Source organism: Macaca fascicularis, chromosome 4 (assembly GCF_037993035.2).
Source record: "Macaca fascicularis isolate 582-1 chromosome 4, T2T-MFA8v1.1".
Lineage (NCBI taxonomy): Eukaryota > Metazoa > Chordata > Mammalia > Primates > Cercopithecidae > Macaca > Macaca fascicularis.
The window spans coordinates 31,284,234-31,295,675 of NC_088378.1; the positions used below are offsets into that span (position 1 = coordinate 31,284,234).

General features: G+C 39.8%; 1 protein-coding gene and 1 long non-coding RNA gene across 12 annotated transcripts in view; one reads left to right on the forward strand and one right to left on the reverse strand.

The window, feature by feature from the left end:
• ECHDC1 (ethylmalonyl-CoA decarboxylase 1) overlaps positions 1-6,278 on the reverse strand; it is a 54,350-nt gene extending 48,072 nt beyond the window's left edge. For 4 of the 11 annotated variants that reach the window (XM_065543362.2, XM_005551756.4, XM_074037010.1 and 1 more), the window contains exon 1: positions 5,263-5,314. In XM_065543362.2, coding sequence (XP_065399434.1) covers positions 5,263-5,278 — 16 coding nt within the window. In that variant the 5' untranslated portion in view covers positions 5,279-5,314. Of the gene's footprint in view, positions 1-2,279; positions 4,539-5,262; positions 5,315-5,449 lie in introns of those variants that run through there. The other 7 variants (XM_065543364.2, XM_065543360.1, XM_074037011.1 and 4 more) reach the window with 4 other exon arrangements.
• Positions 6,279-7,490: 1,212 nt separating this feature from the next.
• Positions 7,491-10,621, forward strand: LOC135970535 (uncharacterized). The gene is made up of 2 exons (XR_010586229.2): positions 7,491-7,584; positions 10,548-10,621. It is a non-coding gene; the product is annotated as an uncharacterized lncRNA (long non-coding RNA).
• The last annotated feature ends 821 nt before the right edge of the window (positions 10,622-11,442 follow it).

Genomic DNA, 11,442 nt, shown 5'->3' on the forward strand with positions numbered 1-11,442 from the left:
TTCCTCTCCCCAAAAAAACTTGGTCTCCACAACCCTTTATCTTTAACCTGAACATTCCTTTCTATGGATCCCCATCTTTAGACAAATTCAACCAACTGTCAACCAGAAAGTTTAAATTTACCCATAGCCTGGAAGCACCCCCACTTTAAGTTGTCCCTCCTTTCTGAACCAAACCAATATATTTCTTAAATGTATTTGATTGATGTTTCATGCCTTCCTAAAATATGTAAAACCAAGTTGTACCCTAGCCACCTTGGGCACATGTTCTCAGGACCTGAGGGCTATGTTACAGGCCATGGTCACTCATATTTGGCTCAGAATAAATCTCTTAAAATATTTTACAGAGTTTGACTCTTTTCATCAGCAACACCTATATTCTCATGGTAGGATGTATTTATTATTAAGTTTATGTTTGTAATCTCCATTCATAACCATAACTCTCCCATACTCAACCACTATTCTTTCTGTTTCACCTCCCCTTTCACTACCCTTAGACCGAAGTTCAGTGGTCAAAGTCTGTGAGAAAAATAGGAAAATATACCAAAATATGTCATTCAAAATGAGTTTTGAAGCTCCCTTTACTTTTTTAAAGGCAAAATTTTAAAAACATAGTAACTAGATTAGCAATTAAGACAAATATTTTAAAACAGGATGGTATTCTTTATTGGATTATTTAAAGTAGATAAGTAGACATTTAGCTGCATTCTCAGAAATAAAAACAGTTATTAGTTTCTTGGCATATGGACCATTAAATTTACATTCATATGTAGACTTTTCTGGTCCAGAAATGGGATCCAAGTGTATAGACACATATGCATACGTTAAGAGCATTTGGTGAGAGGTAGTTCTGTAGCAATTCAACAGCTATTTATTGAATTCCTATTAGTGATCACCCCATTGTTAGCTATTTCAGAGAGAAACAAAACATCTTTAAAAGTTTGCAGTTTTGTCAGAGAAACAAAATACTCACACATAAAGCAAAAATAACTCAAATATCTAATTGAAAATAGAGCAAAGTCTCTCCTTTTATTGAGCTCTACTAGAGAGTTCCATTAAACTTAATGTATAATCTTAACTTCATAAAAGGATATCTTTTTTTTTTCCACCAGTAAACTTTTATCATGTAGTCTAAGGATTTTCTTTAGGTACAAATGGATCCAATAACATTAAATCAGTGCATGGAATTATGATGCTTTATTGGCTTTCATTCTAATTTTTAAAATTCTAAGCAGAAGTACAACCAAAATCAAGCAACATACCAGCTCTGCTAGGGAGTAAAGTAAATATCAAATGTATATACTCATACACACATATATAAAACCAGAATTATCCTACATATGTGTAACCAGAATTTTTATGGTTATGAAACAGTGCAATACTAGTGTTTCACAGCTATATATTACTTCTATAACAAATGACTTTTGTTCCCTGAGTTGAAATTTACGTTACATTGCATTTCACCAGAAAGAAAAGAAACACAGATGTGAAGAATGAAGAAAAATATCAGTTGAGTCACCTAACCAGTGCTGAAAAAGTTAAGTTTCAGAAGACGGGTAAATTCTATTTCTTAACCTAGATAATGTCATCCACAGTTATTTACTTTGTTGTTCTTTAAACTCATCTGACACATTTTACTCTCTCTATATGTGTGCTACATTACATTTACTTCTCGGGAAATATTTTCTTCCTGTCCAGGATTTCCTTCCAGTCTCCTAAACTGCCAGTTGCAAAACTAGTTTCTTAAGAACTCTGCTTTATATATTGCATCAGTAGCCACTGACAATAATTACCACCTACAGATGTCTGAAATTTCTTTGTTGACAAGTCTGGCAGCTAAGCAAGGGTCCTTATTAAAGGTAATGATATTTCTTAAAAAATCATGCACAACCAGAAAACATAACAGAAAGGTACATATGAGATAAGCTGTAGAATTTTAGGGGTGGTCAGGACAGGGACTGCATCTTACTCACAGCTCTTAACACAGAATTTTACATTAAATTTTTGTGGAACTTAATGACACATATTGTGGTTATTACTGTATAGGTAATACGGTACCTAGTCATCATTTTCTAAACTAAAGATAAAATCTATATTTACAAAATAAGAAAAGAGAACTATTTCAGGCCAGGCGTGGTGGCTCACGCCTGTAATGCCAGCACTCTGGGAGACCAAAGTAGGCAGATCACCTGAGGTCAGGAGTTCGAGACCAGCCTGGCCAACATGGCGAAACCCTATCTCTACTAAAAATACAAAAATTAGCCAGGGGTAGTGGCACTCACCTGTAATCCTAGCTACTCAGGAGGCTAAGGCAGGAGAATAGCTTGAACCCAGGAGACAGAAATTGCAGTGAGCTGAGATCATATTGCTGCACTCCACCCACCGTGACAGAGTGAGAGATTGTCTCAAAGAAAGAGAAAGAAGAACTATTTCACTCTTGGGTTCTTTAAAAATGCAAACCCAGGGGTGTAGCTACAAGTGAGGGTAGCATAGCCAAATAATCTTTCACTGGCCTCTGGTCAGCTTGCCAAAGAGCCACAACTTCTCCATCGCTCCTAGCTGAGGAATCTCTGCTCCTCTTCAGAAAAGAAGGGCAAGAGCTCCTTGTCTGGTTTTATTCATATTTACAAAACGGGTTTGTATGCAACATAATCTCTACTGCATCACTAATAAAAATATTAACACTTTTTAAGAAATGAGGTTAATAGCCGGGCACGGTGGCTCACGCCTGTAATCCCAGCACTTTGGGAGGCCGAGGCGGGCGGATCAAGAGGTCAGGAGATCGAGACCAACCTGGCTAACACGGTGAAACCCCGTCTCGACTAAAAATACAAAAAATTAGCCGGGCGTAGTAGTGGGCACCTGTAGTCCCAGCTATTCAGGAGGCTGAGGCAGGAGAATGGCGTGAACCCAGGAGGCAGAGCTTGCAGTAAGCCGAGGTCGCGCCACTGCACTCCAGCCTGGGTGACAGAGCGAGACTCCGTCTCAAAAAAAAAAATGAGGTTAATAGACAATACAAAGTCATTCTACATATCTATATATAATACATATTTTATAAGGGTCTGGTTAGTGGTATTCTTCCTACTTTAACTATTTGAACAGACTTTTCTCACAAGGCTATTAGGTATTATGAGTTAAGGATAACCTGACACACTTTCTACAACTTTCTCAGAATGAGAGGCAATTTACCTAGTACGTATTGAGATAAGACTTGACTTAATGTGTCCCTCCCTTCTGCATTCTATTTACTGAGGCAACAAAGGGAACTTGCTTTCTCCCTCTCTCCCTTTCTCCCTCCTCTCTCCTCTCTGCAACCTATGGCTGCCTTCAATTTGGGAAGTGTCCCATTCTAAGAAGGCCAAATAGACTAGAGCTCAGGGTTCCTTAGGAATGCTTCTAGTCTAGGGAAGCTGTCAAGGTCACGTACCAGTTCAGTTAATAAACCTGGAAGGCCTACACATTCAGAGTCAAATATAGTATGCCTGGGTGCTTTTGCCTAAAATATGCCATTAATCAGGTATGAAGATACAATTCAATGAAGGAGATCCATGTGGGGCAGAGGCCCTGATTTCCACCTTGATAATATCTTCAGAATAAAAGTGCTAAAGAAACCTGATAAGGACATAGATGGTTGCTTTAAAAAAAACCTTTTTTTTTTTCTTTTTGCCTGTCTTCCATAATCCTGTTTAGGGGAAGAAACAAAGAGTTAATCTAGAAAATAAAGAGTAGGAACTTATAAAAGCATTAGCATTTTGTGGGAAAGTAGAATCAGTAAACAACATATCTTCTGCTCTCATTGTAAAGGGGTCTGTCTGCTCTGTCTTGATACATTATCCCTCTCACCAACATCAACACTACAGCATTTAGTATGAATGCCATCAGATATCCTTTTATCCTCAAATCATTAAAACATTAAATATTTATGTAATAGTAGTATTTTGTCTCATTAGTATCTTTGATCACTGAAATGCCAATTTTTCCAAGAAAATCTTATAACACTTCACGTTTCCTTTCACTATTAATTCCATATTTTCTCTCTTCTCTCATTCTATTCTCTCCCACTACCGTCTCTCCTTTTCTCTCCTCCTCTTACATTCCTTGTCTGTGCCAGAAAAACCTGAGAACACTGCTTGAGCCTGCTAGATTCACTGACCCCAAGTTTAGAAATCCAATTCTAAAAATTTTATAATAGCCTATTATGTATACTTTCATCCCAGTTCTAAATTCAGAGACTATCTTAGACAAAAGCTCAGCGATGAGATGACAAGGTGTTAGTCATTATTAATCTACTATAGAATCTAATAGTACAAAGTGAACAGAGCTTAAGATTCAGGTTCTGCAGAAGCATGTAGTTAAACGACTGGTATTTTGGATTTCTTCCAGAATCACAGGAAGATGAAAAGGTTCTGAGGCATTTACAATTTTATAAGCTTTCTTCGGGGTAAAACTTATGTTTAAAACTTGCCAAGCAGGATGTCTTGCAGCCCGCAGCCCCACCACAAAGAAGATTCGGTGCAGCTGAGCAGCTCACTACCAAGCCACTGAAAAGAGGAAAGAAAACCCATCTGAGCTCAAAGGTCGCACTTTCCATTTTTTTTCAAGTTCTGCAAAGGTGATCTGTTCCCCCTTAGTGCACAGGAAATAAGTGAGATTTTCTCTTAAAAGCCCTTACCTATTTCACCTTATATTGTAATCACTAAATCCAGAACACTAACGCAAACTCATACTTAGAAAACAATTAGCCTAGAGCACGCAATAGAAATCAGAAGCATTTGATTTCAGACTGTCTGTATATCGCCTGTTTTTAAAAGTTCTGATTCGGTTGTAGGCTGTCATAATATAAACTACCTTTCAAGGTTCATTACATGCCACCCACAACACTCTCCCTCACACAGGCAAAATGCACAACTTTCAGTTCCTGAAATCCTTCTGATTTTTTCGCCATTTCAAGCTTTCGCATATGCGATCTCTCTTCCCGTTACATTTTTGTCTTCCTCAGAGTAACTTCAAATCATCTCCTCTAACATAGGACTACATAAAGTCCCCTTATTGTCTGCTCTCACAACATCTGTATCTCTCATCACCACTCTCTCACTCTTTGCTGTAATTAGTTTTTTAACCAGTTCTTCCAATTAGTCTTAGCTGCAAGAGGGTATTTGCAGTGCCTAACGATAATTTTCTTAAGCGTAAATTCCATACAGGGACTTAAGAATCTGGCCACAAATCAACCCTCCAACTATCCTGTTTATCAATCTCACCACTCACCCTGTCTCAATGCCATGCTCCTTCACAGGCTGGCTTCCCTTCCTGGAATGTTAATCACTGCAGTAATCTCAGCTGATTATACGGTCGCCTTTCAGGCCAGAACCCAATAAGAAATCAAGAAAGGATCACCCGTTTTATTACTGCGCTCCTCCCCCGCCCTCGTAGATTTCACAAATACACTTCTCACCACAAGCTTGTCTCTCCCAACAGAACGCTAGTTCTTCGAAAGGGGTCCTTTGTTTTTCTTGCCCTTGTCCAGTTCCTCTGCGTACCTCTAGCACCTAGAGCAACAGGTGCTATACAGGAGGCTCCCAGATGTGGAACAGAGAAAAGAACGGAGTGTTTATTTAGATGTTGCCTGAAGTCCTTAACAGCCCCTTCAACCTATAACTTAACTGTGGTTTTAATCCCCTACACGTGTAACCCCTGTATGTGTGTGCAGCGTTAAAAGGATTACTGCAGCTCAAAAATTCTCCAATGAAAACACCTCTACCAGAATGGAGTTGCTCATCTTTCGTTCTTGAAAAGTTGGCGGCACGATACAGGAAAAGTTTTAGTTATGCAAGACAATTTAATACATAAAAGACAATTACAGAAGTCACAGGGAACATTACCTAACTAAGCACAGGGCCTCGAATGTACTCCGAAATTAGTGTGTAGAAAGCAAGCCTCCTTATGCTTTTGAAAGTGTAATCTCGCGATCTCCCGGCGCGCTCTGCGAAGACCGATTCATCTCTTCCCCGAGCCCTTCTTCCCCGCCCGGCGTACAGTCGGCCCGTGGCGCTTAGCACCGCGTCTCCACGTCCAGCAGGTGGCAGGCCTGCGCGGCGCCTGCAAGAGACAAGCCGCAGAGCCGGCGAGGCTCGCCGTCTGGGACACGTTTGGAGAAGCGAGCGCTACAGTCCATTCCACGGCGACATTTCAGGATTCTCCCACTAACAACACTAAACTGAAGCGCTAAGGCCAGCCCTTACGACCTCGTAGCCCCGCAGGCCGCGGCGGTGACTTCCTTTTCCGCTACCTTACACACGCTCTTCCGCTTTGCGTGCCTTTGTTTCTGCTCCCCCCGGGAACCTCCTCCGCGCCTGTCCTCCGTTCCTGTATAGCCCCTCCTCTTCGCGTCGCCGCCTTTACTATCCCACGCTCCTTTTCCTTTCTCCGAGGACTTTATCCTGTTCCCCTGCCGGTTCCCGTGACCCCGGAAATCCCGCCTCTGCCGCGAGGCTCCCCCTTTCCTGCAGCCGTATCGCTCCCCCTAGTGTCGCGAGTGAGCCCGGGTGGGCGGTCTCTTATTGTTCTTGGCTTGGAATTTTCGCTTTTGCAGCACAGGGTTAGGGCTGGGAAAGGAGGCTGCTGAACCGTGCTTGTTTTGGCTCCGATAAACGTGGGAAAAAGGGGAGGCAAGGAAGCCAGTGTAGGCAAACAGCGAGAGGGGAGAGGACAGAAAGGTACCGAAGGTCGACCCTTTTTAGATATCTCATCCGAGTTATTGAGGGGAATGGGTATTTAGCCAGTTTTTTGTGTTTTTGTTTGTTTGTTTTTTGTTTTTACCCGAATACCTAGTGTGTGTCCTGAATGTGTGGATGTGACGAGGTGTTTATAAAGTTCAGTAAGTGTAAAATTCCGTGCCAATACATTTTGTATGCCTCAGACAGGAAGTGCTTTGGAAGATCCTTGAAAGGGGAGGTCATTTTGCGCCAATATTGAGATCGTTTTGTCAGAGTCGTAGGACTAAAGGTAGACCTTAGGTAGTCGATGTCAAAAATAAGCGCAGCTGGACGTTAAAGCGGTGAAAACATTTGTTCAGTTAACTACTTGACAGGAAAGAGCTGAGCACTATTTCGATTTGTGCAGAGGTGACCTGGGCATTTTTAAAGGGGCCTTTTAAAAGGAGAAAAGGGATATGCGGGCGCTCAGTAGAGAAAGTGAACCTACAGAGTTGTTAGTGTAAATGTGATTAGGCCAGCTGTGTGTGTGTGTGTGTTTCCACAGTTACCGCAGGATTGTATCCTCCTACGGAGGATTTTATCCTTCTTGATTACATTTCCAGGGAATGGCTCTCTGGTCCTTGAGCGAGAACTTCTGAGTAGCAAGAAATAAGTATTTACAACTGTAGGCCCTTTAGTAAATGTTCTAAGAAAGGGATGTCAGAGACCTATCATCAGTTCTGTGCTGGTTACATCACGTAGTTCAGCTTACTGAGGCAGTCGTCCTGGGCACAGGACCTTATGCTGCTAAAGCTGTGCTAGAGTTTGGTCAAGTCTCTGAGCGCAGGGGTTTGGATGGAATGATCATGTGCCTGGGTTTCTGCAGTGGTCATAGGTATGATTTGAATAAGTGCAGGAAATATTCTAATGGGAGGAACAGAATGTGCCAACACGCCGAGCAGAAAGGATAAAGTTTTACGGTACGGAGATGTATATCATAGGGAATAAGTGGGAACCCAGTTTGGACTGATTGGAAGAAGTCATTATTAGAAGTACCGTATTTAATTCCAGTTTGTTATATAATGAGCACCTTAAGCCATTACACTCTTGAACAGGAAAGTCGCTTGATTAAATGATAATTTGGGAGAATTTATCATTTTGCAGTGAGTGGGGATGATTAGATATATGATTTATGCTGTAAGTATGTATATGGTTATGTGATACTACAGCCTTCCAGGGTGGAAGCTGTAGATAAGACGGCTTAACTGTTGGACATGTTTGGGAACCTCCCTGATAGTAGCTTGCTTAAGTAAATAGAAAAAAAGGGTGAAATTTGTTTGTTGATACTATCTCGTGCTTTATCTTTTTTCCAAGGATTTGGTTACTTGCCAGTTCTCAATTATATCTCCTCAATAAGTACTGACAACAAGTTGAGATAAAATGTGTAAAAAAAATTACATGAAAGCTATTAAAAGAGGACCAAAGCCCAATAAGAATTTGGAGGTGGGAAAAAGCTTGGCAGCTGGTGAAAATTCCAGGAGGGTGGCACAAAAGACATATTTTCAGTACTGTAACTATTTAATAGGCTAACAGATAAAATAGCATATTTTTTTTTACTCCCACTTAAGTAATGCCTATTCACCCACAGCTGTGGGAGTATAATTGGAGACAGATGGGGATCCGCAGGGAGGTATATGTTCAGTGGTAGGCAATACACCAAAATAATAACTTCTGTTAATATTGGTTTGTATTTCATGCAATTCCCCCCAATACCCATATGTGCATTAGTAATTAACTCTTATAAATTGGAATAGACTTTGAGACTAAACAGAAAAGATATTTAAGCATCCTGAGAAGACAGGCAGATGGGATCTAGGAGGGCTGAGACCAAAATATCTGGTACTTACTCTGCATACCATGGAGAAAGAGGGAAAGTTTTCTAACCCAAGATTTAGTCTTCCTCATTTAAAAACTTTTCCTCCAATAATATTCTCAGGGCTCATTTATATGTATAGCATTTCGGTTTACCTGCACATACCACTTAGTATGAAAATACCTTTCACTGCAATAAACATTGCGCTAAACTGCAAACTAGAGGTTAATGTACTCTAGTGCTTCATTGCAGAGCCACTGAGAAGAGCTATAGTATCTCTGATGGCTGCGAATTTAGGCCATGGGCACTCAGAAAATTTACAGAAAAATTCCTATGCCTTAGCTGAAGTGTGGAATTAGAAAGCTACAAGACTTGGCCAGACACGGTGGCTCACGCCTGTAATTCCAGCACTTAGGGAGGCTGAGGTAGGTGGACTACCTGAGGTCAGGAGTTCAAGGCCAGCATGGCCAACATGGCGAAACCCCGTCTCTACTAAAAATACAAAAATTAGCCGGGCGCAGTGGTGGGTGCCAGTAGTCCTAGCTACTCTGGAGGCTGGGGCAGGAGAATCACTTGAACCCGGGAGGTGGAGATTGCAGTGAGCTGAGATTGCACCACTGCACTCCAGCCTGGGCAACAGAGTGAGACTCCGTCGCCCTCCCCCTACAAAAAAAATCACATAGGAAGACATCAAAGGAGGAAGAATGGAATAAAGAAATTACAAAACAGTCAAAAAGACAATCATAATTCCTTACCTATCAATAATTACATTAAATGTAAATTAAATTCTCCAATCAAAAATAGAGTGGTTGAATGGATGCAAAAACAAATAAAATTCAACTATACACTCTCTCTAAGAGTCTCGTTTTAGCTTTAAGGACACATACAGTCTGAAAATAAAGAGATGGAAAAAATATTCCGTGTAATCAGTAGCCAAAAGAAAACAGGGATGCTAAATTTCTATCAGACAAAATATATTTTATGTCAAAAAGTTTCACAAGAGAAAAGGTCATTATAAAATGATCTAGGGGTCAATTCACCAAGAGGATGTATTAATCATAGATTCATATGTGCCCAATATCAAAGCACTTAAATAGATAAATATTAGCAGAACTGAAGGAAGAAATGGACAGCAATATAATAATAGTAGGGGACTTCAACATCTTATTTGCAACAATGGATAGATCATCTAGACAGAAAATAAAGAAACAGCAGAGTTGAATAACATGGTAGACCAAATAGAACTAAGAACCATACAGATTATTCCATCCAACACTAGTGGAATACACATTCTTATGTGCACATAACATTATTCAGGATGGATCCTGTGTTAGGCCACAAAACAAGTTTTAGGACATTTAAGAAGCTTGAAGTTGTGTCATGTAACTTTCTCTCTTTTTTTTTTTTTTTTTTTTTTGAGATGGAGTTTCACCCTTTCACCCAGGCTGGAGTGAAGCGGCATGATCTTGGCTCACTGCAACCTTTGCCCCTCAAATTCAAGTGATTCTCCTGCCTCAGCCTTCCAAGTAGCTGGGATTACAGATGCCTACTGCCACACCTAGCTAATTTTTGTATTTTTAGTAGATACGGGATTTCGCCATGTTGACCAGGCTGGTCTCGAACTCTTGACCTCAGGTGATCCACCCACCTCGGCCTCCCAAAGTGCTGGGATTACAGGTATAAGCCACCACGCCCAGCCATGTCAAGTAACTTTTTCAAACACAGTGATATAAAGCTAGAAATTAATAACGAGGCAAATTGGAAAATTTGCAAATATATGAAACTTAAACAACACACTACTGACAACCAATGTCTTACAAAAGAAATTTTACAATAAAAAAAAAAATGTTGAGACAAAGGAAAATGAAAAAAAATCAAAATTCATGGGATATAACAAACATAGCTCTAAGAGGGGAGTTTATAGAGACAAATGAATGCCTATAAGAGAAGAGGAAGATCTTGAACAACTTTTCTTGATGCCACAGGGAACTAGAAAAAGAAGAAGCTAATCCTAAAGTTACAGAAGAAAGGAAATAATAAAGATCAGAGCAGAAATAAAGGAAATGGAGATAATAAAAATAACAGAAATCAAAGAAACAGTTGGTTTTTTGAAAACATAAAAATTGACAAACTTTTAGCTAAACTGTGAAAAAAGAGAAGACTAAAAATTATAAATGAAAGAGAAAGCATTATAACGGATACAGAAATATAAAGGATCCTAAGAGCCTATTATAAACAATTATACAACAATATATTCAGTAACCTAGAAGAAATAGATAAATTTCTAGAAATATACAATCTACCAAGATTAAATCATGAAGAAAGAGAACATTTGAACAGACCAGTAATGAGTGAGAGGTTAAATTTATAATAAAAAAACTACCAACAACAGCAAAAAAAAAAAAAAAAAAAAAAAACCCGGGACAAGATGGCTTCACTGGTTAATTTTACCAAACACCTAAAGAAGAATTAACGCTAATTGCTCTTACTCTTTCAAAAAAGTAAAGAGAAGACAAGACTTCCAAAGTAATTTTATAAAGCCAGCATTACTTTGTTACAAACGCCAGGGAAGGAAGAAAAGTATAAGCCAATATCCCTCATATTGTCTCAACAAATTAGGTATGGAAGGTTTCTTGGTTTGTTTTCTCTGGCTTATAACAAACTGAAACTGGGTAATTTGTGAAGAAAAGAAATTTATTTTTCACAGTTATAGAGACTGAGAAGTCCAAGGGCAGGGGTTGTATCTGGTGAGTGCCTTCTTGCTGATAGGAACTCTGTACAGAGTCATTAACCAACTCAGGTTATCACATGGGGAGGAGCTGAAGATGCTAGCTCAGATCTCTCTTCCTTTTTTGTGAAGCCACCAGTTCTACTCCCATG